This window comes from Atractosteus spatula, chromosome 4, assembly GCF_055471065.1.
Source record: "Atractosteus spatula isolate fAtrSpa1 chromosome 4, fAtrSpa1.hap1, whole genome shotgun sequence".
Lineage (NCBI taxonomy): Eukaryota > Metazoa > Chordata > Actinopteri > Semionotiformes > Lepisosteidae > Atractosteus > Atractosteus spatula.
Window position 1 is genome coordinate 19,623,769 of NC_142709.1, and position 27,590 is coordinate 19,651,358.

The 27,590-nt window shown below is 34.4% G+C and overlaps 1 protein-coding gene across 2 annotated transcripts in view; it reads left to right on the forward strand.

Moving 5' to 3' along the window:
- The first annotated feature begins 9,151 nt into the window (after positions 1 to 9,151).
- Positions 9,152 to 27,590, forward strand: part of pcdh17 (protocadherin 17) — a 59,373-nt gene continuing 40,934 nt past the window's right edge. For both annotated transcript variants that reach the window (XM_088913679.1, XM_088913680.1), the window contains exons 1-2: positions 9,152 to 9,707; positions 10,473 to 13,277. In XM_088913679.1, the coding sequence (XP_088769805.1) occupies positions 10,794 to 13,277 (2,484 nt within the window). In that variant the 5' untranslated portion in view covers positions 9,152 to 9,707; positions 10,473 to 10,793. The remainder of the gene's footprint in view (positions 9,708 to 10,472; positions 13,278 to 27,590) is intronic.

Genomic DNA, 27,590 nt, shown 5'->3' on the forward strand with positions numbered 1-27,590 from the left:
AGATAATATTGCATTAAAACAAGATAGTGCAGCTAACATATTGCCAGCAAGAAGACTTTCTTCATAAATGTATTACTCTTCTGGTATGGCTTGTGTGCCATCCTGGAATTGTTTTTCGTTTTGTTTTGCGTTCCCATCTCTTTACCTTCATGTCTGTGCAAACCAATACAGAAATATTATGTAGTTCAAGTAGGTAGCTGTGTCAGCATGTGTAGGCTGCAAAAGAACAAGTAAACGTATATTCCATGCTGAAATCAGAAGAATAAAGAACATTCCGGCTGTGTAGTCTTCTTCTTTCACACCCAAATTTCTTTTCTTCTCTTTTCAGCATGGAATAAACCTTTACTTGTTCCATTGCAGAAATACTTTGTGTTTCTTCTCCCATCAAATGACATGTTTCCTGCATTTTCTGTGTAATTCCAAATTCAAATGTATTTGATGTAACATATAGGCTAGAAGCTTTTGAGGTTTTTGCACTTAAATATTCAACGATTGACCAACAGTAACAGTAATGCAATAGACATTGCACATGCTCTTTTGGATTAATTCATTCGTACAAAAAGAATGTAACAATATTTTGTTAATGACAATGCTACTTTGCATAGCAATATTATTTACTAAGTAATTACTATGTTTTAACGCAAGCTTCTTGTTTGAACATAATCAGTATCTCATTTAAATACAATATTATCTTGCTTAAATGCAGATTTTGTGGTTGTTGTGTCTGATGATTAGTGAATCTCTAAAAAAGGATTCATTCTATAAAAAGGATTTTCTTAGTAACATCACACACAACAAAGAGAACTCTATTTAATTTAAATTCTAGATTAAGATGTCAGCATATTATTTTAAGCTTATAGGAAAGTCAGTTTCTTCAAGGACAAGTTTTGATGTTATTACTGTATATTCTTCACATTAAAGGCATCTGTGTACTGAGGCTTGTAAAAGGTCATTCTTGTCATATTTCTTAAAAAATATTTTTAATTCCTTTGCATTTTTAATGCATAAAGTGCCTTCAGCGTATGGCTGGCTTTATTAACTGTTCAATTGAGAAAAAGGGTTTTGGAATTATGGTTTATGATCAGCAAAATCTGCTTCATGAGATGAAAAATGACTCATTATTGCCTATCTGGTGAAATGGATGCAGTAAGGGGAATAGAATGTTACAAATAGTGCAGGTTCTTAGCCAACAATTCATTTCACCTCAAAGCAACAGAAAGAAACAGAATATATCAGTCAAGCAAGCTGATCAGCAAATGACAAGATCTGCCACAGCTGCCAAAAGTATTCATCAAGTAAGAAGGGCATTCACAAGGTCACTAGGTACATACTCCTCTCTTGGACAGAGAAAAATAGTTAACAGAGCTGTTCTATCAAACATAGCAGTTTCCAGGATAATCAAAGAGAATTTGAGATTGAAGTGTTTCAAACCAGCAATATTAAAGAAATTCTCAAGTGATGATATGACAAAGGCTCTAAAGAGGTATACGTATACTGTAACACTTGATGAATACAAAATCTTGGAAAAGGAATAAGAAACTATGTGAATGTGATTCCCATATCACGCGATATGAATTGTCTTTAGAAAGTATGTTTGGGGGACTGTGAGAGTATATTTAAACACCCTTAAGCTAAAAACAAAATTCAGACAGGAATTATTTTTATTTTAAAACATTTGACATTGCAGAACTACAAAAGACTGATCAATTAAAGTAAATGTTACAATCTCTTATTTTGTTAAAAATTTAACTTTCATAACATTTTGTCTACTAAAGAAATACAAAAACTAAAGCTTGAACTATACAAGAAATACAAGAACTAAAGACATTTAAAAGTAAATTTCTTTATGAATTTTACCATAGTAATTCATTCAAACAATAAACATAAAAAGATAAATAAAATCTAAATTTTGCAATAAATAAACAATTCTATTGACATACAGTAACATTGTCAGTTACTCAGGACTGAAACACGCTGAATGACCTGTCTGAGTATCTCTACAAGAAGCAAACAGTGAACAGTGAACAGCGTTTTATTACAAAAAGTTAGTTTTTTCTGATGATTAGAAATTAAATGAGATTATGTAGGCTTCAAAAGAGAATATGGCAATCTTGATGATTCATAACACGATTCAGGAATATATACAGTCATCTCCCTCAAAGACACACTAATGCATGTGTCTAAGAAATGTACTGTACATCTCTCATCTAGTTGACTGGCTGGAAGCAGGACAGCTTGAACACAATAGGATCACACTGAATGTATCTGACACTTTGCTTTTTTTGTTCATTTACAGTAATATTAAATTATAATATGGAACAAATATTTTATGTTGTCTAGAAATCCGGCTTTGATCATCCTGTATTAAAAAATAAGGTAGAAAACTAACTCTCACAAGTACTAAATTATTTTGGAGATTTGAAAATTCACATTGCAGAATACATTTACAGCAGTTTTCAGAATAAAGCACACGAATTAAATATAAATAATTACTGTATTCTCCCGATCAAACAGTTTTATTGTTATGTATTATATTATGTTTTATATACTAAATAACATTTTCATTAGTTTATTTCTCAATGCTGAGTCGTTAGTAGGTGTAGGTGCTGTAGGTGCTACTGTGTCAATAATACACAACTGATGCAGAAAGTAGTGTGTGGAAGGGGGTTCAAATTTTAGACCCATTACATTAAACACAAGCAATTCTTCATAGCAAATCAAAACATTATATGGATTTCTGATGTTGTAACACTTAACATCATATATTTTCATTATTAGATATGGATACATAATATAATTGGAAAATGTTTATTTTGTCTCATAAAACATAATATAATTGGAAATGTTACTTATTTTGTCTATAAAACTATTATTTACTATCACACATATCTATTCTAACTAGGTTGAATTTACATTTCCACTACATTACTACATGCATTTGAAAAAGATCCAGAATTTTATTATAGGAATATCCAGTCAATGCATATCAAATGTTATCTGGCAAATTGGATATTATCAGAGTTGTTGTGGTGTAATTGTGCTGTCATTCATTAGAGGGTATTGTTTTGTCATTCAAAATGGTGCTGTATGTGGAAACTGTTTGAGAGGACAGTGGTAATTAAACTCCTTTTAAGTAAGGTGAGAAGACTTCCACACACAAACACACAAAACTATGAAAAATATTTAATAGGATGAATCTTTTGACTGATCCAATCCATATGAGTAAATGAATAAATATGATACTTCTAAATACATACTGACTATTCAATATATTAAATAATTGGGCAGCACAGTGTTAAAGTGGTAAGCATTGCTGCCTCGCAGTGCTGGGGCCCTGGGTTCAATTCCTGGGGTGCTTTCTATGTGTTGTTTGTAAGTTCTAACCGTGTTTGGGTTTACTCCAAGTACTCTGGTTTCCTCCAGGTTTCCCCTACCTTTCGTAAACTACCAAAGACATACAGTATTGGTTAATTGGCTTCTGGGAAAACTACCCATAATGTGTGTGCATATCTGCATCTGTGTGCTCTCCATCCCGTCCAGGGTATATTCTGCTTTGTGCTCGATGGGATAGGTTCCGACTCCCCCCGTGACCCTAAATTGGATGAAGCGGTTTAGAAAATGGATGGATGTTAAATATATGAAGATATATGAATATAAATATATTAAAATGATCCTCTGTGCAAGTTGGCTGGACATTTGTGTAGAAAAATTAAATTGGAATAGAGGACATTGCAAAAAAAAATTGTGTTTAACATATATTTATATGATATCCATATCATCCAGATCATCCATAAACACTTTTTTTCCTACAATGAAACATGGATCTACCAGCCTGAACCTGAAAGGTGTTTACAAAGAGTAGCAGAATGCATTCTGTTTATCACAGAAACGGTTAAAGATAATGCTCTCTCTATTCTGCATCCTGCTGGTAATCTTCAGAGAACTGACAGTTAATACTATTAACAATCACTTCCAGTAACACATTTTTGACAACACTAACCTTTAAACACTTTAAAAGTTTAAAAGTTAAAGGTTTAAAGGACAACACACATTAAAAACAGTTTATGTACATTAAATATTTAGTAGGATGTTTTAGTTTACAGCTAGTACCATTCTAATATCTTCTTCAGAGCAACACCTCACCATGTATTTTATAGCTTCTGGCTTATCAAATTGAAAGACTACACTTGGGGGTGATTTCTCATGCTTTGTAGAGTCTGGACCTACTGCAGTCCCAGCTCTAAAGACATCACTGATTTCTTAGCATTTCAAATTCATTAGATACCGCAACATTTTTTGGAAACAATGCATGCAGAGCATGACTATATCTTACACTGGAGATAATGCCTTGCTGCTAGACACGAGTAGCATTGAAATCTTAAACCAAGAAATGGGTTCTTATATTCCTTAATTATCATGTGTACACCACATTTGCAGTGTAAATGAGAAAAACAAAACTACAAATTACATTGCATTAAGAAATATAAACTTCTCCAAGAGTTTATCTTTATTCAATTTTATTTTTTTGTGTTTATATTTTTTTATGTTGGCATTGTGAATAATCTTTTTCTTATTTGTTTGTGATTTGCAGCTGTCAGCAGTTAAGCATTATGGTTCACTACTACACCCCTTGGATCAACACAAGGGGACTGAAGAAAGTCACGTTCTTACAAAACATGCACTTCCTGGAGTCATTCACCATTTACACACTCTGATCTCCATAATGCCTCTACAGAAGATTCGCTAATAATTAAGAAGAGATGCACTGTCAACACTGTAAACTCACAGGGAATACTGGCAAATTACAAGCCAACCCACCCCTGGTGACAATCATTCGATTGTGTGCTGCTGCTTGGGGACTGTGATGTCTGGACTGTAGGGCCCAACCTTGGCTCTGAACTAGTACCTTTAATAAACACTCAGGAACCTCAATATTTCTTTTTATAGAATGACAAGATTATATATTATTATATCAGCATTTAAAGAAAATGTATTATTTTTGTATGTTATTTTAAATGGTGTGATATGTGTAACACACATGCCCCTGCATATAACAGGGATATCAGCCACCTGGGTTGGGGGAGGTCTCCTTTAGCTCAGCCGGCGAGTTCCCTGTTGTGTTAAGCCGGACACCCGGGTTTGCGCCCAAGTAGTCAGGGAAGAACTGGCAGGGCAAGATCAGCAACGCCAGAAACCCAAAGAACCGTTACATATACAAACCACTCTTTTCTTTATTGTGTAAATTGTGCTAATTGTGCTCACAGTTACTAAAGTAAAAAATAAATATGTACTGTGTAGTAGGTATAATATGGTGTGGAAAAAAAGCAGAATAATACAATATATACAGTACAAGAAGCAAAACAACACAATATACAGTTCAGAAATTACCAAGAAAGATTTGTCAGGTCAAAAGGGTTAAAGTCTGAACAGACAGGTTTTGCAGGAGTTGCAGAGTTCTTTGTTATGGCTTGTACAAACTTAAGGAAGCAGTTTCACAGAACTTGATCTGGGATAATATTAGACTACCTAATGTAAATTTAGGTAAGCATGCCTGGAACTAATGATAATCGATGTCAGGTCTGTGAAACAAGTCCAAAGAGTACTAATTACTGTTTGATCTAAAGAGTATAATTACTTTTGGATATCAAGTGCAGTGGAGTATTAGGTGAAGATCACGGTTCTGACTAGCTTAGAAAAATGCAAAAAATAAAGCTACTTATGTTCAATAACCTGTTGTGAATTGCAGTACATACTGTAAAGTAAGGCTGCATGAAGGAATAGGCGGAATGTTCTGTGTGTAAAACGGACAAAACAAAACCCTTAATGGGAAATGGGAAATAGTTTCACACATTACTTGATGCACAGATATATATATATATATGAATAGGGAGTGTTTTCATTGGGAAAGTGTAGCAGATTAACCTGTTCAGCTGACATTTGTTGTTAACAATACAAGAAGATTTCAGCCTCCATTTACATTCGCACCTTGCCCTAATACATTAAAAGTCTATGCATAACTCTACCAAATGCTGCCATAACTTGCATCTTAAGCTGAATGTGTTGTTTATTATGTAGATTTACAGAGTATTTTACTGTGTTACAGAATAAAAATGTGATAATTTGCATTGCAACAAGTCCTACACACACAAGATCGCCAAGTTCCTTTCTACTTTGTTTTTGGAAACTTTACCTGCTAGGTGGCGCTGGTGTTCCAGCACCGTCCTCTGCACTCCTGGCATGACTGGAAAGTTTCTTTCATTCTTAAGTGATATAATAAACGTACTTAGTCTTTCTGAGGATCTACTATAGATAATTCTAAGAGCCGAAATTTGTACAGTGTCATTCATTTAGCAGTAGTATTTGACATTTACAGTTTAAAGACACATTTAGATGTTCGTGTTAGCTAAGATTTTAAAATTATAACAGTCTCTACTAATCTCCTACAGTGGTTCCCATAAAAAAGGAATAAAAATATTAAGGACAGGAAATAAAAACCAACAGGCAAGCTAGAATTTATTTCTAGTACTTTGACAAGAGTCTCTTTATGATTTAGAAATACATTGTTTTAATATAGTATAAAATAAGCAGTCAGGTTTTAAGTAAAATTGAAAGTACAAACGAATTGTAATTCTGGATGCACAATATAATATAATTATATTATATAGAAATATAATTATGCTATGTATATTTAATAGTTTAATCTGAAGAGGAATACATAATTTAGTCAAAATCAATTAAATCAACTCACAACCTGTATTTCTTCATTGTGAAGAAGGTACTGTAAGTTTAGAAAACTAAACAGAAGATGGTGTTTTGGGATTTATTCACTTCTTATAATTGCATGTTATATTGTTGTGGCTTATAGTGATGGAAACTTGCAAAATGGATCCTTTCTCGTTAAGTCATGTGTCAACAATACCAATAATAATAACGAAAGATTTTGCTGTTCACTGACTTTTCAGATTTGGATCACAGATTGCAAATGACCAATGTAAAATAAAACTCTCAATAATTAATTGTTTATCAGGATTTTTTCTACATTGAAAACATAAAATGATGGTGCTGTGATGCTGAGAAGCAGATCTTGTGCCCTTGCAAGATGGTTCCATGCATTTATTAATGGAGCTGAAGCCTGTCCCAGTAAGCAATGGGTGCAAGGCAGAATACACCCTGGACAGAACACCAGTCCACAACACCACACGCACAGACACACTCACACAAGAGTCGATTTTATCAGAAGCCAATTAACCAGTATGTCTTTGAATGTGGGAGGAAACCCATGCAAATACAGGGAGAACATACAGTACAAACGCAGATAGTATCCCAGAAATTGAACCCAGCACTGCAAGGCAGCAGTGCTAACCACTGTGTCACTGTGCTGCTCTCCTATGCATTACATCAGTTCAAAATACAAAACACAATTTTACAAGCCACTTAGGGGTCAAAGAATGCACATTTTAAGAGCAAGAAAGCATTGTGTGTGAAATTTAATTCTAGTGTTTGATTTAGCCATAAACGAAAATGTTGTAGTACTGTACATTAGCTGTATAAGAAATAAACTTGAACCAGGCAACAATGTAAGAGTACTGTATCTGAAAACATGCTTCCTTCCTTCCAGCAGTTTTAACTATTTGCCAGTGGAAAGTGTTTTGTTAACTTAAAATAGTCAGATTACATCTGTAATTCTGAATAATACTTCTTTTACAGCTATATTGGCTGGAGGTATTGATAAACAAGCACCAAGCTTTTTCTAAATAGTGAAACCATTTAAATTGTAATTATGATTTTTATAAGTAGTACAGTATACTACATTGTGATTACAATTTTATCAGCATGTTTGTTATTTTCATAGGATTTGTGATCATATTTCTGATTTCATGACTAACCAAGGCTCTGATATTGATCATAAAACAGCAGCAGGAAAAAAAATCTCATAAAATGAAAAATCTAAATAAATAAAAGCTTATATATTTGGACTTTACTGGTTTCCTTTAAATGCCCAGCAGACAAGTGAGATTTTCCAAATGCACAGGCCTTTGCAGTATTTTGCAATGATAACGTGTGAACTGTTTTCTCTTCTCTGCCATTAGGGTCAAATCTATACCCCTTTCTGGTCCCAGGTAACATCTTTTTCAAAAATAGCATCCCTCAAGGAATAAATAAAACAATACTAGTTTGAAAAAGAATAGCTATACCATTATAGACAGGTACTGTATTTGTGGTTGTGTGTTACTGTTACGATTTATTAACATTAGAATTGGGGAGATTTTGAAAAACAAGACGTTGCCTTCCTATATTAAGTTCAATCCTTCTGAAAATACGAAGTTTTTTTTTATTTAACTTTACAGATGTAAAAAAACCCAAAATGTCACATTAACATTCCTCGTGTAGACGTCATTAGCCCTCAGCTTTCACAAGACTGGAAATGTGATCCTCTCTTAGAATACTTTCAAGAAGAAAAGAATTATAAAAATTGCTGGTGGCTATTTACAAAAAACACACCCCCTTCTCTCAGTGTACAGTACATAAAATAGCCGTCTAAAGGCAGTTTGGTGCAGAGATGCATTCTATTTGGATGCTTGAACACAATCGCAGAAAAAAAAGCCAGTCACATTTTTTTTAAAAGAAACATATAGCCCAGTTTACTATAGCGGTAAGAGTTAAAAATCTACGATTTACGTTAAGACGAAGCTCGCGGTTTCGAAAGATTGTCCTAAAATATAGAAACTTAGATCAGCCATCCTGAACAAATTGTTGCAATCTGTTACAAGACAGTTCCTCTGGCCCCTCTAAGTTTGTATCATTTTCATTGATTATTAAAGATTTAAAACATCTTTTACAATCTGACTTTGCGGCCGTAGAATGGCAAACAAAATAAGACTAATGAATTTAGTTTACACTTAGAAACCCCGTTTCGTGTTTTTGCAACACGACGTGTTCCACTATAACCTTTCTCCAATTACTCTGTCAAAACTAACTGGTCTAAATCACATACTCCCTGAACAGATCTGTAAATCCCACCCTCAACGCTAAGACTAGAAAACGTATTGGACAAGAACCCGGAGGCAGGTTTTTTCCCTATTCTATTCATTGGTTGGCAGGAGATCAGTAACAATGTTTAACGCACTATGAGGTGAACGGAGTTAGTCAGCGAGAGGCATTGAGAGGGAGCTGGAGGTGTGTGGTGTGTAAAATTGTAATCCCACCGTTTTCAACTGTTGATGTAAAACGGAAGATCCTCAGATCGTGTTGAGTTTCGTATTTTAAAATATGTAAAAACCGGACCTTTGACTTTATCTTTTATACGGTATACACTGGACTAATTAAAAGAGCAAGGGCAAATGCAAACAGATCTTTTATTCTGCATCATTGCAGCATGCAAGACATTGAAGACTGATCACAATGTTAATATCCGTTCTGGATCTATATTTTCTATCTGGATCTTCACACTCTAATAAGCATTCTTCAGGGGAATTTGGTGACTCACTGAAGACACCGTGAGCCGAGGCGAGCTATTGCATTATAATCAGAGAGAAATTGAGAGAGCTCTCCTCATTGATATTACAAGCAGTACTTTCTGGACCAGTTTACTTGCATATACAGTACTGTGCACTGAGTCTTCTGGCTTTTTAGTTTCTAAGAAGATATAGGTTCACAAGGAGAAAGAAGGGAAGCAACCTGTTAATCAGAAGCAAACAAATACTTGGGTAAGTATTATATGATCATGCATGCAAACATGTAGAGTTTACAGTGAGAATTAAAAAATGTTTTGCTCTCTGAGTTACAATGATTCGGGCTAGATGCAACAGCTTCTACTTAGAAGCCCTAGAGGCTAAATATATATATGTTAAACTAGCGATTCTATGGAATATGTATTTATTTTGCGTTTTTGTTTTTAAAGTTGTATTGGAGGTTGTGAATAAATCGCATTATGCTGTGTTGTCAGTGTTTAGGAAGCTCAATTAAACACATTTGTGTACATTAATTTTCTTGTAGCTTTAAGGAAAATGAGATGGCCACAGTTCAGCATTTGGTTGCAGTAGAATTATCTTTCCCATAGACTTAGATTTATTTGCGTTTTCACCTTGGTTTTTAACGTTCATCTTTAATTTTGTAATAATTACGTACTATTTCTGTTTAAGATGACTAACTCGCATGCTTGTAAAATTAGCTATATAATTGTAGCATCAAAATAGCTTATGCGTAGTCTAAATAAGTATATAATATCATTTAAGATGTATCAGCCTGCTGCATTCATCAATCTTGGAGAAAATCACATCTCAATCTTTTTTATGATACAATAAGCCCTAGTGTCGGTAAAAGCGATCTTTTGCAAATCACGAACATTTATTTTATTCTTTTTCTAAACGAATCAGCTGTGAAAGGAAAACAGCAACCCATAACAAAATAGTCGATTTGTAGTGTATTTCTTCCTCTGATTGGGGAATCTTTGGTTTTCTTTTGTATTTCAGAAGAGCACAAGCACTACAGCTATTTCTTCTTGTGGAAACCGGCTTCCCATTACACCACAGATGTTTCTGGGCGTTCAGATGAACAGGAGAGCGTTTCATTTAAATTCTAAAGGTGTACAACATCACCGTTTGTAATTAAAAAAACAACAACAAAAAGAAGCTCTTTTCCTACCGCAAAGCAAAGATACATATATATATTGCAGTGAGCAGAACTATCTGACCGATGATAATTACATTGAAGATTTGCAATTTTGCTGAGCAGATCAACAGGTCTGAAACTTAAAGCATATCTCAAATAATAAGCGAACACATCGCAGGGGGATGTATCTTTCTGTTTTCTTTTTCCTTCTTCTTTGGGCTCAAGCCCTGACATTGAAAAACTTAAATTACTCTGTCCCGGAGGAGCAGGCACCTGGCACCGTGATTGGGAACATTGCCAAAGACGTCAGGCTCGGAGTTGGAGAAAGAGGCAAGAAACCCAGCTTTCGCGTTTTAGAAAATTCAGCCCCTCATCTTATTGATGTGGATCCTGAAAGCGGACGGCTATATACTAAGCAGAGAATCGACAGGGAAATACTGTGTCGACGAAACCCCAAGTGCCAGCTCTCTTTGGAGGTGTTTGCGAACGATAAAGAGATCTGTATGATTAAAGTGGAAATCCAGGACATAAACGATAATTCTCCCAGCTTCCCATCCGATCAGATCGATATTGACATTTCTGAGAACGCAGCCCCTGGGACACGCTTCCCACTAACAAGCGCACACGACCCTGACTCGGGGGAAAATGGGTTAAAGACATACCAGATCACCCGAGACGATTATAATATATTTTCCCTGGATGTGAAATCGAGAGGAGATGGGACTAAATTTCCTGAATTAGTTATTCAGAGACCTTTAGACAGGGAGGAACAGAGCCATCATACCCTAATATTAACAGCTTTGGATGGGGGCGAGTATCCAAGATCAGGAACTGTGCAAATCAATGTTAAAGTTATTGATTCTAATGACAACAGTCCAGTGTTTGAACAGCCCTCCTATACTGTAGAGATCCCTGAAAATGCACCCTTAGGCACAGTATTGATAGATTTAAATGCTACAGATCCAGATGAAGGCAGCAACGGACAAGTGGTTTATTCATTTGGTGGATATGCACCAGACAAGATCCGTGAGCTTTTCTCTATTGACCCCAAAACTGGTGTTATAAAGATCCAGGGTGAAATTGATTATGAAGAAAATGGAATTATTGAAATTGACGTTCAAGCTAAAGATCTGGGGCCCAATCCCATTCCTGGCCACTGTAAAGTCACTGTAAAAGTAGTTGATAAAAATGACAATTCACCCATCATAGGCTTTGTTTCTGTCCGGCAGGGAGCCATAAGTGAAGCAGCCCCTCCAGGTACCGTCATTGCACTGGTGAGAGTAACTGACAAAGATGCGGGGAGAAATGGACAGCTCCAGTGTCGAGTGGTGGGCAATGTGCCTTTCAAACTGGAAGAAAACTATGATAATTTTTACACTGTAATTACAGACAGACCTTTAGATCGAGAGGTTCAGGATGAGTACAATGTGACAATAGTGGCCAAAGACAGTGGGATCCCATCTTTGAATTCTACCAAATCTTTTACAGTGAAAATCTTAGATGAAAATGACAACGCACCCCATTTTACCAAACCAGTTTATCTTCTGCAGGTGCCTGAAAATAACATCCCAGGGGAGTATCTAGGGTCAGTATTGGCACACGATCCAGATTTGGGTCAAAATGGCACTGTTTCTTATTCAATTTTACCATCACATGTAGGAGATGTGTCAATCTACACGTACGTGTCTGTGAATCCCACAAATGGTGCCATATATGCTTTAAGATCTTTTAACTATGAGCAAACCAAGTTTTTTGAGTTTAAAGTTTTGGCAAAAGACTCGGGGTCTCCTCATTTGGAAAGTAATGCAACAGTTAAGGTCAGTGTTTTAGATGTGAACGATAATGCACCGGTCATTGTTTTACCCCTGCTGCAAAATGACACTGCGGAACTTCATGTGCCCCGAAATGTTGGGGTGGGACACATTGTGACCACTGTAAGGGCAGTGGACAATGATTATGGAGAAAGTGGCCGGCTGACTTATGAGATTACTGATGGAAATGAAGAACACCTCTTTGAGATGGATTCAGTCACTGGAGAGGTCAGGACAGTCCACCCTTTCTGGGAAGAGGTTGCCCCAGTTGTGGAGCTTATAGTTAAAGTGACTGACCATGGAAAGCCCACCCTTTCTGCTGTAGCAAAACTGATAATCAAGGCTCATTCTGGATCTCTGCCAGAGGGAGAGCCCAGAATAAATGAGGAGCAACGTCACTGGGACATGTCTTTGCCTTTGATTGTCACCCTGAGTATTATTTCCATTATCCTTCTTGCAGCTATGATTACCATAGCTGTAAAGTGCAAACGAGAAAACAAAGAGATCAGGACTTACAACTGCAGGATTGCTGAGTATTCTCATCCACAACTGGGCAAGAACAAAAAGAAGAAGATTAATAAGAATGACATCATGCTGGTGCAAAGCGAGGTCGAAGAGAGGGATGCCATGAATGTCATGAATGTGGTGAGCAGTCCTTCACTTGCAACTTCCCCCATGTACTTTGATTACCAGACAAGACTACCCCTCAGCTCTCCTAGGTCAGAGGTCATGTATCTCAAGCCCACCTCTAACAACTTGACTGTTCCTCAAGGGCATGTTGGCTGTCATACCAGCTTCACAGGGCCTGCAACTAATACAACTGAGACTCCAGTAAATAGGATGTCAATTATTCAGGTAGGAAACACAATTTATATCTGTCTTTTAACTTCTTAATTCAGCAATTTTTATTCCACTTCCATATGCAAACATTTTTTTAAAGTAATAGTGCAATTTAGAATACATTGTCTGCTGCAAAATGAAGTCAGACAGTCTTTACATATAATAGGCGATCTTTTTTTTTTCAAAAGTTTAGATTTATTTTTTAAGTATCACTGAGGTCATTATATATACACTGACCACTCTGTAACTAAGAGAGGTAAAAGATTAATTGGTGTTCTGTTCAGAAACCAATGTCTCTTTGCAATTTGTTTGTGATCCAGGGATGTGCTTACATGTTTTTACTGAAGTAATAATTCTCGTAATTATTATAGGTTTTATAAATACGTATAATGTGCTTACATCAATGCCAAAATTAATCTGCTCTGTATTTGTTGAGATACTACTGTATCAGTAAGATTTCTATTTTTAACATAAGACTTAAGTGTTTCAGAGAAGGCTAGAAACAATGATTTTAAGTATTTTCTGAATTCTTGAAAGTATTAAAAAGATTATCAGTATCTATGCACTTAAAATGATGGCGAATGCTACTTATTATGTTTTTATTTTATACTTACTACTCCTCATTTTTAATGGAAAATATTCTTTCAACAAAACATTTGTTGAGATATTTATATGATGAATACATTCTAATGTATGAGTTAACATTACATTTTACCTGTTTTAATTTCAAAGACTGCAAATTACCCAAAAATCCTTCAAAACAAATAGGTGCTCAGATTTTTCTTAGAAGCCGAAGGGGTTTACTTGTTTTCCACATTCCTAATACCTCTTTGTGAGGAGCGATTTCACTAAGCCGTTGACAACCACTGCGTATCTGTTGTGCTAAGCCTGTTTTAAGCAATTCGAAATCTGTCATGTCAGACAAGGCTAAAGTCCGACTTAAACCGCAGAATACATCCAGGTGTACATATGCAACCTGCTAGATTAGTATTGGCAAACACCACAGTCCTGCTGTATTTACATGTAGCTAGTTATTCTTTAGCACAAACTTTCCCACGGTGGTTTTATTTGTAGTTATTGTAATGTGTGTTAATTTGTTGTTTTGAAAAATTATGAACGTGAGTCACAGAGAATTCTGAACTTTTATAAGCATATTTTAAAGCTTCTAACTTGTAAACGTTCTAAACCAACATTTCTTTTCTGTAAATTTTGTCTCTCTCTGAATCAGAAAATTCCCATTTCCAAACAATATCCATTCATCCATTTATTTTCAGATGGTTACTCATTTCTGATAAAGGTTACAGCAACCCAGAGCCTAACCCAGAAGCCCAACAATAGTTTTTTCAAAGAATTGGGAATAGCTGAAATATAAATTTCCGAGAGTGTACGTGATGTAAAAAGTATTTAAAAGGCCTTGTCGCATATATATTTTATCAACAAATTGGTTATTGGAAAATCTTTATAAAAGAGCAAAGTATTTTAACATTATTGGAAGGTCTTGTTTGAATGTTGATGTAACAAAAACCCTTTACAAATATCTGAAGTTCACATTACATGTTTGTGGTCTTCTCATTTACATGGTGCAAAAAACATTATTCTTAGCACACCACTATGGATTCCCTCTATTTATTGAACATGTGTATTCTATTATTTACAAGAAACAATGTAGGAAGATACCCAGTATCACATTTCCAATGACAAAAACTATTTTCTGTCAGGTGCTGAAGTGGGTAACCTAAATCTTTGCAGAGTGGTTATTGGAATATGGCAGGAAACAAAGACAGAATTCCCTTTATTGATCTAGTGTGGCTGTATCTATCATTAACTGCAGAAAAAAAGCTGCTGCACAAGGTCACCTTAAGCCTTTTATGAGCCTAACAGTACATGCAATATTACTGAACCAATAATGACATTTTATAGCAGTCCAGAAGTTTATCTGCTGGCTGCATTTCAAATAAAAAAAAACTGTTAAATGCTGCATCCCATGTGATGTTTCAGCTTGGTGAAACAAAAATTGCGATTTGATTCGTAAATAATTATTGAGTAGGGAAATAAAGGCTAGTTAATTCAGCTTAAAGCATTAATGAATATTACTTATGGTTGAATCAAGGTTAAAATGAATATGTTGTGGTGGTTCTGAAAATAGTGAGCACAGCAAGATATATCATCCTTACAAGTTATATACAAGCAGTCGAGAATTGTGTACTTATTATATACTTATGGCCTAAAGCAGAAACAACCAGGGTATGCTAAAATACAAGAAAGAATTCTAAAAACATGAAAAAGAAACACATTATTTATTTTAACGTTCAAAACATTAGTAAAACTACTCCAGTCCCTGGAAATCACATTTGTAAACTGTGAGTGTCTGTTAAAACCAAAACAAGATTACTTATTCTCCTCTAGGTGGAGTTAGTCTTCCTTATGGTTGTTACATGGTCAGTACAGAAGAAAAGGAGGACTTACAACAGGGGAGTAGTATGCTGCACACTCCTTTTATATCATGCGTGCGTTCATCCTGTTGAAAGTGTTTCATAATTGACAGGCATGTAACGTGTGATTAAGCGATTCAAGGTATAGCCAAGTTTCCTAACTGGTTTTACTTCCACATTTCACTGTGTATTATAGGCAAAAGTGTACTTATGGTCTAGCTGTTTGAAACCACTAAATCCTGGATATTTCAACTGAAAAGAGACATTTTAGTTTCAGTGTAATATTGAATCTGTCCCCTTTATCAGTCAGGGCTGGCACAGGTACAGATAGGTCAATTGATTTGCACAAGGTCACACAGTCAGACAGGCCAGTAATTCACAAGGTGGGCTCACCACAGACCATTTATAAAGGTCGGCGACACCAAGACAAAAGTCTGCCTTTTGTGGGTTTGCAGGCATATATTGCCTCAGGTCTACTATACAATTGCCGCTTCACAAAGCAATTAATTTCAATGAGAATGTTTTTGTGTGTTGCGCAGAATGTGATAAAGATAAGGTCTTTTCTACATTTCACCTTTTCCCCAAATGTAGGGTTAAGTATGGGAACAGCAGTATGTGTTAATCAAAATAACTGTGCCAGGAGCCAGTAGTAATGGTGGATAACTTAGAGCAGACTTACTGGTATTTACAGTTCCAGACCTGTAATATACAGTATCATTGTAGTTGTATTTTATTGAAAATACTCTCATACTCCCAATGAGCATCTAGAGTGACAGCATTCAGGTTTGTTCTAGAGTGTTTCTTTATATTCATTTCAGAGAAACCTCAAGTTGAGAAACTTTAAGATTGACATTTAAAGATGTTAAAAATAGTAGAACATGATATAATAAAAGTATGAAAATGGGATTTTGAATTATTTTCCTAGCTTAAATTCCTAGATTGATATTTATATTTTTCTGAAACTTGTTGAAAGCAGGTTTCTTACATTATATGTATATTTGTTTGGAACAACATAAGACATTTGCAAATGAAAGGAGGACTTTCACCCCATTTAGCTTGTTTTTTTTTGTAGCAAACTGATCCAAGGATCTCCTACTGCCATTAATTATTCTAGATGGATCATGAGTGGATTATATATCATTCATACCAAGTGTGAACTGATTATTTTAGGATGTTTTTGTACATTGTGTTGATGTATTTTTCTTAAATATTTAATTCAGAAATGGTTAATTCTTGTGGACATGTGCTAGTAATAAGATATAATACAGTCTATAACTATGAAGTAGCATACTTTTTGCTTATAATTCTATGATTTCTTTTATGTTATCTGACTTTTTTATTTTCATTAATGCACCTCTGTATTGCAGACTGAATACAAATATTACTGTTTTTACAGGGTTATTAAGAAATAATTGCATTTTGTAAATGTTTCCAAATTGTGTTGTGTCTTGTTCAGCTGTAATAAAACTTTAGTGCAGGTTGAGAATAAAAACAACAACAAACACAACTTTCATTAAATAAGCTGCATATGAATATTTTTTATTTTGTTTTATCCAAACTGCTTTTTATTCTGATATATCCAAAAATCAGCCATGCTGATTAAGATGTATTTCTTTATTTATGTGCTGATGGGATAAAGCTAAACTTGTGATCATTCGTTTGTTATTTTGAATGTTAATTTATTTCCTTTAGAAGTTGTTTTTCTTTAGAAAATGCAATGTGCTTAAAGACCTCTTTCTTTTGAATTGCAGTAATATAAATGTTTTTTGATTTCAGGTACTGAGTAATTGGATATAAAATTTCTGTTTTCAGATCTGAATTAGCCCATATGTAAAGAATATGAAATCATGAAAGAAATATGCAGACATATATGGATAGAAAGTCTCTTGGTGTTTTTAGCACTATTTAGATATTTATAGGCATTTGTGGACATCCATACATTATTTATAGACATTTCTAGAAGTCCATGTAAGGATTATAAATAATTAACTGTGTTGTTTAGCCCCGTATAATTCTCTACTCTAGAGATTTCTGATGATTTTAAATTCTAGAGAGCATTAACATAGTTGTGTCTAGGAGAGATCCCGCTTTTTGTCATTTCTTCAGGTTTCTCACAAGTTTTTTTATTCATTCACCTGGGCTAAATGTGTAAGATTATAATTTTTTCTAATCAGGAGTGTCAATAAAGATGTAGCAAATGGCACAACAGGTTAATTCATTATCTTACTAGGATATTTGACCTGGCATTTTTATTACTATTTTAGCAATTTAATTAAAACCTCCTCTCCAGTTTGTTACACTATGTACGTCATGTTAAAAAGAATCACTTTAACCTATTAAACCAAGTTCCTGAATACTTGGTCATTAAAGATCTCATTGCGCCGCTCATAAGATTATGACTTATGGGACACTGGCTGTAGGAGGTGCCATCCTTCAGATGAGATGTTAAACTGAGGTCATGACTATTTGCTCATTAGAGATCCCATGGTACATTTGAAAGAGCTGGGGTGTTAACCCTGGTGTCCTGGCTAAGTTACACTTTGAGGCTGCACAATCTGGTCTCACTAAACTTTCAACTTAATTTAGTTGGTGAAGTAATTTCTCTAAGGAACCTCTCTACGTGATCTGTTGTGTTGTAGCTGCTGGTGTACAATGGCTGTTTTTGTGACCCAGGTGGGTACCGCACTTCAATGGCGAATGCTATTGTGAATTCCTTCTTAAGTGTACAGTGTTTTGGGATTCTTTGGGTTGAAAAATGCTTGCTGAAAAAAAATGTAATTGATAAAAATAATTTATTTTCTGCCCAATTATGAGCAGATATTTGTCTTTGAATTAATGTACTAATGGATCTCATGTTCATTAATAATATAATTGTTCACACATAAATGCAGTTTTAATGTGTCTAAATGACAGTATACTGTTTTGAATTCTATAAAGTTAAAAATATTTCAAAATTCCTTTGTGTGATTTGCAAGAGAGACCCCTTCCCTGCATGTTGCACATAAAAACCTGTAGCCAGGCTATCTAAATATAATTTGATAATGAAGACATTATTTGGCAAAATTGCATTGATAGGGGGAACAAATCTTTATGATCTCAATCTGTAATTCATTTGGTTGCACACATGCTCATAGAGTTAACAGCATAGTTATATTATCTAATTAACAGGAGTCTTCAGTTTTATGTATGAATTCTATTTTTGATATGATGCTCATGCAAAGTTTTAAAAACCTTGGTAAAAAATGACAGGGTTGATATACAAGTTGTGTGGACTTAAAGACTTGATTTTCTGTTTAGCAATGTATAATCTCCTTCGAGTACTTTGCAGATGCACAAAAACTACATTCATTTAAGGGGTTCTTATAAAGTATTTTATATCTTGAAGGCCCATGCATAGCAGTTTGAACTAGTTTTGACAATACTTATTAATTTCTTCTCTTTGGTCTGTCATTTTTCAGTACCTTTCCAGCTTGCACAGTGACACAGCCCCACGCTCAGATCACTTTTTTTTTGTATTGTCTGCATTTACCCTCCAGATACTGTAAAACTCATACAGTACCTGCTCAAACACTGCAGTTTGCTACTTTTAGTGCAAAACCCCTTACATATCACACAGGCTGCTACTTTCTTCTTTTTAGTTATTCACTACACTGGTAGGTTACCTTAAACACAGCCTGCAAGTAAAAGGGTTAACACACTAGACTGGGAAAAGATTATTTGCCTGAAGAATTAAACTTCTTAAGCCTGAGCAGACACGGACAGCTTAGCTTGAAACTATAGATTGCTAATGCAAGGGTTAAAAACATTATTTTGTTACTGTGGATTAAACAATATGACCAGCTTTTGTTACTGTAGTAGTTTTATCATTTATATGCAATACTTCTTTAAATCTTAAATACGTGAGAATGGAAAATTTGATGTTTTGTAGCTACAGGTTTTACTATTTAAATATTTATTTCCTAAAATCTGTCAAACAAGGAAAATTGCTTGTCTGAATACAGTCAAAACTTCCTGCAATTATTTCTTTCAAAGACCTCTTTTTCTCTTCATTTCCCAGACTTTCCAGAGAAAAGGGTTACATTTATGCTGAATTCAAATTTCAGCAGTAGAATACCTTCACAAGGAAATGTCAACCACTGTGTGACTGAAAACTCAAGAAGCAGACAAGTGAAGTGTAGAATATTCTTAATATTAACTCCATGCTTGAAAAGAAGGTCAACTTATTTAATAGGCATACATTGTGCTTGATTTTTTCCTCTGAGAGTAGTTGTTTCATTCTAAAGCTTTTGTGATAGTACTTCTGCTCCTGTGCATCCTCGGCACAATTATAAGTGACTGTTGAATACTGTGAAACTGGTATGACCACACTACATCAGCACATTGGGATCTGGAAGTGTTTCATCAATTAAAGGATAACTGTTACTGCACAGCAAAGAAAATTGGTGATCACACCTCTGTAGAATGACCAGTTTCATTCCCTGTAGGATGATTTCCTGTGTAGACGCTACTGGCATGGCATATGGTGCTGTTTATTTTTGTAATCACAATCCTGAAAATCAAGGCATGTTGAAATTTTACTGACAAAATGTAAAACAATAAAAATCATGCTTGCTGATTATTTATTGTCCTCCAAAAGTATTGGGACAGCAAAGTATAAGGAGTGTTTTTAAATATTAAAAATAATTTCTGCTGAAAAAAGAAATATGAGTAATAAGTACAACAACTAAGAATTGTGTTTCTAATAAATTTAATTCAGTTCCACCTTCCTGGGTCACTTAAACATTAATTGTTTTGAACCTCATTACTTTGAAAAAGTAAAAATATTGGGAGAAGTGGCTGATAGTTGTCTCTTGTTGGTCAGTTTTGGTAATAGGCACTCACAAATGCACTGTGAACATCCATTCTATCAAACTGTTATGGTTTGACTTCAGTATCTGGAGTCAATAGTCAAATCTCAAAATGAAACCAAAGATCTTGTTTTTAACAGAAAACAGGCAATTTTGGAGATGAAAGAAAAGAATAGCTTAATCAGACCCATAGTACACAAATTGGGCATATCTAAATCAACAATATACTGAGGAAAGAAACAATAGGTATAATTACCAATCAGCCAAAAATAGACCATACGAAAAAACATCTTTATTTTTTGACGGAAAAAATATCAGAGCTATCAAGGAAACCCCTAAAACAACTGTCAGTCAAATCACCCATATGTTCCAGAGTGCAGGGGGGAAGCTATTCAATTCCACAGATTGAGACAGAAAAATTATAAGGGTTATATCACAAGAAGTAAACCGCTAATGAGCAATGAGAACAGAAAAGGTGGATTAGAATTGAAAGTGCAAAGACGAGACAGGAAAGATTTTGGAACAGTGTTTTTGGAAAGATGAGACCAAGATAAAACTACTGTATACCAACATGACAGAAAGGTTAAAGTGTGGATAAGTAAAGCAACTGCAGATGCTCCGGAGAACACCACCTCATCTGTGAAGCATGGTGACATTAATGCCATGCCCTGAGTATGCATAGTTGCCACTGGAACTGGGCTCACTATTAATAATGTAACTAATGATGGCAGGAGAAGAATACATTTTGTGGCATACAGAAACATTTTGTCAGTTTATGTAGAAGAAAATGGTTTCTTTCTTATTGGGTAGTGCTTCACTATGCAGCAATGAAAAAAGAAACATATGGCCAGTGCAACTAAGTGTAAAATCCTAGACTTGTAAAGTCAATCTGCAGATTTAAATCCATTTTAGCATACATTTTACATGCTGAAGAAAAAAATTGAATTATGAAAACTCCAAGAACAGCTAAGAGCTAAGGACCCCAAATGATCATAAAATAGGCCACTTGGCTAAGATTCTCAAATTATTACACAAAAAGCCACAGCCATCATGTGGTTATTACTGCAAAAGTACTGTATATACAACCAGTAACAACCTTGTACAATCTGAAATTTAAAGTAAAAGTTTATCATAACTTATGATGTAAAACTGAGGTCCTGATTCTCTGTGGTCATTAAAAATCCTAGGGTGTTTCTCTCAAAGAGTAGGGGTGTAATCCTGGTGTCCTGGCCAAATGTTCCATTGGCTCTTACCAATCATGGCCTCCTAATAATCCCCATCTATGAACTGGCTTCATTACTCTGCTCTCCTCCCCACTGATAGCTGATGTGTTGTGAGCGTTCTGGCGCACTATGGCTGCCGTTGCATCAGGTAGGGCTGCACATTGGTATTGGTGGTGGAGGGGAGTCCCCATTACCTGTAAAGCACTGTGAGTGGAGTGTTCAGAAAAGCACTATATAAGTGTAAGCAACTATTGTTATTATTATTATAGTCTCTTGAAATCACAAAGTATTTTTTTAGTTTTTATTTGATCAATTGTATGCATGCAATTACTCAGAAATGAAACATACAATGTTGTGTACTTATACATACTAGTCTTAATATCACAAATGCAGATAGAATGTAAAGCAAAAGCAGTTTTGACTTTGCTGTGTCAATACTTTCTTGGGGCATTTTATGTTCCACTGAACTATTAACACATTCTTTTTTGTAATGCATTTTTTACATAAGGTTTTTGAACATTCACAACACCTTTATAAAAAAGCAGAGTACTTTTTTGCAGATCATTTTGTAGATGGGAGCTTTTTTTGTATTTGTCAGCATTGAAAGTCTCATGTATTGTACTTTATAGTTCAACAAACGTACTGTATCAACTGGGGTTTGCTACCTCAATAAAATTATATAGAAAGGCTCTATGTCATTGCTTGGATAAATATAAAAGCTAAACAAACTTTTTATCCAAGGGAAACATGGTATATTTCAATTTGTAAGACCTTTTATTTAGCAATTTCAAAAGTGTGATGAAAGTACGGTGTATATTTAATGTACAGGAACAAGAAGCTTGTGTGTGAATATGCACAGTATTTTTTGTGTTTAAGAAATATTTATTTTAGCTTTGTCAAGATACAGAGATTACCTCATATTGATATTGTTATTGGCATTCATAATAACCATCATGCATCACCGAGATGGATCTGCACTTTAGGGGCACATGATGTAGGTCCTATACTATACTGTATGTAAATATACATGTAACTTAGGATCTTTTTGGTTGAAAAGCACTATATACTGTAAATTATATTAATTTAATGAATGCAGACTAAATCCCTCCAATCAAAAACAAAATTGAGAAACACCTTTACAGTGATAACCTGATTTTGACTAAGTTGGAAGAGTTCATTGCTGCAAAAAATACAGACACATTTCATAATGTTAGCTGATACTGTGTAGTATTCTTTCAAAGTTAATCATTTAAGATTTATATAGTTTTAGCTGTCAAACAACAAACAGGTTTTCTTGTCTTCTGAATAGATTGTTTCTGAATACAAAAGTCTTTCCACTGGTCTGTAGTGATGTGAGAAATCAGCACAATTTTGTGAAGTTTTCGAAATGAGTTTATTTAATGGACAGGTCCTCCTGGAATGAGCTGCACAACTGTTCTCTAAATACAATCTTTTTTATGCCTTTTATAATTCACGTACAGCCCCGTTTATACCTCTACTATAAATGTCAAAACAAACACAGAACATGTATTTAAATATTGTAAATGCATATTTACAATGGTCAGGGCAAGAATAAAAAAAACAGCTCTCGCAGTCTAAATTCTACAGGTCTACAGCATTTTTCAATCTTTCAAGGGATGTAAGGGTATTTATTCTTTCCACTCCAAATAGTTCTCTTTTTACACTTCCAGTTTAAAATTAGCAATCACACTAACATGGGGGATGGGGAGGGACAAGATGGGGTGAGGACAGCAAAAAATTTCCTCTGAATTTCCACTTGTGAGAGCAAGCTACTATATCTCACGCCCTGAGCCTCACAGTAACTGCATGGGAGCTAGCAATGATTGAAAGAAAGGTCCAGCTCTCACTGACAAAACTACAAGTTTACAGGTGCCATGGCAAATAGGGGGAATCCCAGAGATTGCTGTTAAGTAGCAAGCTGACAATATCAGAGCCGACTCAAGTGCATGCAATCCCAGCAGCACGGTTTGCCTCTGCCTGGCCTGTTATTGCATGTCTTTCTATTGATTTTTAATTAATCATTTTGCAAACTTTCCCTGACAAAAGACACCATTTTAAGGATCTGCAACTGATGTCAGCTAAAATTGCTCCCCATAATCTTTGAGCAGTCAGTGTTCTTTTAAAATGTATTTTTCAAACAGATCTTGAAAAATTATTTAACAAGTAAATAATATTGTAGTAAAACCAAAAACTGAGTAACTGTTTTATTTTCAACACAGTTCAAATATCTGGTGTTTAATTTCTAATGAATTACCTTAAGTATTTGTATAATGGGAGATCCATTCAATTTGAATATCTTTTCTGATTTACGGTATATATCATCTGATGATGCACAGTGTTTGCTAATCTTTCTCCCTTCTTAACACACAAAATTCCAACTAATTCAGGTAAGCAGTGAACAATATAGCTATGATTATACTGTCTTGAGGATAAGTCAGTAATTACAGAAGAGAATTGTACTGGTTTTGTCAGAAAAGGCTCTCAGTGATATACCCATTACAATAAACAATGCAGCTCAGTGTTCTGTAACAGTACAGTGTGGCCCACTTGTCGAGTTCATTTTTGTAATGGCTCTGTACTTCCTGCATGACCTTTCAACAGTGCTGTAACTCACTCATTCTTCTGTCACTTTAGTCTCTGCAGGTTTCACTCCTCACATATAAAGGTAAATGTTGTGTGCAGCTCTATTTTGTGCTCCATGAGACATAATCAAGAAAAATGAAGGCTATCAGTCTTACTCTACACAATTCTCTGAAAAAATATTCTGTATGTACATGTGTTTATGTGTATACTATATATATATGATCATATGCATATGCAGATACATGTACTGTACCTTTGAGCAAGAAATGTCATTCTGATTGTCACAGAAAATGTCCAAATATTTAAATAGAAATACAGTAATAATTTGCTTTGAATGAAGGTGTCAGCCAAATAAGTTAATAATACTGTCAATTTATCAACATATTACATGAAGGGAGTATAAATGCAGTTTTTGAGAATTGTCTGCCACTGCAAATCATTTTCTTATTTGCATGAATTGAACTTCCACAAGTCAAATAAAGACTGAACTTACTTTATATAGACTGAGCTTACTCATTTAGATTTAACTTCTTTGAATCATCATTATACTGTAAGTACTCTTCCCAGTGCCTGTTCTGCCGGGTCACAGTGGGTGGCAATACTTTTTCACAAAATCCTGATTAGGGCAACTTGAAAATCTTTGAAAGACCTGGGGATTGATGTCACAATATTCGTCCTTTATATACTATGAAATATTTTGAATACTACCTTTCAGCACATTTTGAAAGGGTTCAAAATCAAACAGCTTTTCTAGGTTGCAATCGTTAAACTGGCATTCTGTGCTGTGACACTTTTGCAGAACACTTAAAGAGCTGTTTTTATGCTTTAAGGTATACTGCATATTTGGAAATAGCCTTTTTTTCCCATTTCATTTCGCTTTACTTTTAGAAAAGAAGAGACCGCTGCTCCTAAACTTCCCAAAATAGTGTTGTTCTGAGATTACTTTGCTTTTGTGCTAAACTCTCCTTTTAATTGTATAAAATCATTTCTTCACAATGACTTTCTCAAACATCACTAAATAAACCTGTCTACATGTATATCTTTTTGATAAGGTATGAAATAATAACCTACTGTATGCTACTTCCTTTGGGGCACAATGACTATTGAAGAGTGAAGATGAAGATGTGACATTTTTTAGTTAAATTGTTGAAAATAAAGTATTAAAACTTTTCTTTTTGAGATAGACTTTTATTTTTTGCCCTAGAATACAAGTAACCTCCTGTAGCTCAACTACAAATGTACCTCTATTCCAGTGCTAAAAAAGTAAGACTTTGGTGGTACTTTTCAGGTAATTCAGAACGAAATGCAATAGATTATTATTTTACAGGGAATTCTGGTAATTTTTTCCAAAATGTTTATCATTATTTATCACTTAAAGCATACTTGTTGAAAAAATAGTAAATATGTAAAAGCTTTATATGAAATATCAAAAAAATATATAATGGTATATTATGTTTCTTATTAAATATTATGTATTATTCTTTTCTTGCTCTCATTGTAAGGCAGTGGATAAGGTATTCAGTTTTTTACTGGTATTGATGAAGACCATATAGTATATGAATATTTTAACGGACTAATTTACACATAGAATTGAAAAGTACTTTTGAAATTCTAACAGGCTGAAGGACAGGATATTTCAAGACGTTGGAGATGGTTACTTTGTTCAAAAGGAAATAAAACCTGGTTCAAACCTGGTTTATATTATCTGAATTATACATTATATTTTAGTACCTTACTAAATAAATTCATGCTTATGCTTCTGAAAAGCAATGGACAATGTGGTCTAGAAGAATAAAGAGCTTTTTCCCAGGAATCAGAAACAAGTATAGTATCTATTACCTTAATCTCCCTAGGTGTAAACTTCTGAGTGTAAGATGGCTGAGAACAATGAATTGAGCTATGTTAGTTGTTTACCCAAGACCATGAAAATTCAGTGACAAACATGCAATTGTTTTTTTTTATTTTAAATTTGAGACTAAGACATAGCTAAATACTCTGTGGTGCTATCTATGTGGCTACACTAATGAAATAAACATTCTGAAGCTCAAACTAGATGTTTTTGTCTTTTCCCTCTGCACAATAAACAAAGGGGAGTTTCATTTTTCAACTGTTCAATGATGTGTTATAAGAATGGACATATAGGGCTTTACAATGTCAGTTCTGTTGAAAGTGAATAATAGATGTTCAAGTGTACCACATATTTAAACAAATAAGCTATGAGCTTTGAAGTGTTATTTCCATAGTATAGTGGGAGTTGTCCCCACTCATATATTTCCCCCTTGGTCTTTTTGCTCTCTTATCTATTTCATAATTCTTATTTTGTCAATAATTCAGATACAGATTCACCCTATTACTAGCCTCATCATTAGTTTAATATTTAGGTTCTATTAGCTCTTCTGCTGAGCATTCAATACAATCTCATCCAAATGTATGATCCACAGTATGATTTTATCTTTCATTACCAATAAAGAAAGTATGTATCCTTGTTAAAGTTATGCTGTATTTTTTTTTCTTAAAGGAGCTCTATACATTTATAGTATAAATATATAAATGTATATTATTAATCTATTTTCTTAAAAACCACTGCATGGATGTCATTCTTCTAAATTGTGAACTTTACATATAGTTTGATACAAGTGGAATATTGTAGATATTCTGAATTTTCTAGGATATTTTCATTTTATTATTTCTTTGCCAGGGTTATATTTTTGTCTATCAATTTTTATTTGACATAAATGCAACTTTCTTCATTTGAACCAACTTACAAAAAGAAGTTTGTGTTATTTGCACTCCCAGCCACGTAAGGGTGGAGATTAATACTATTGTTTTAGATTTGTTCTCCTTTGCAATGCAAATTATGAAAGCCTTTTGTTTTCTCTGCTTATGCCATCAGTTTTATACTTCAAATACTTTGTTCCAAGATGAATGATAATGAGTTTTTTTGCTTTACTATTTTGGACTATTTTTCCAGTTCTAAGCAAGAATATTTTTTTTTCTGGTGTGCTATTCCAAGACTATGTTAAACAATTATGTTTTGTTAGTAAACCTTAGTTTAGGGGTTGATAGTGATCATTTACACATGCATAACATTCAAGCTATTATCACTAAATTGTTAATTACTAAAACATATCTGTGAACATTATGGGTTTTGCTATTAAGCATGTTATTAATCCTTAGTAAGATTACAGTCGGTTTCTACTAGGTCAATAAGACTTTTTTAAT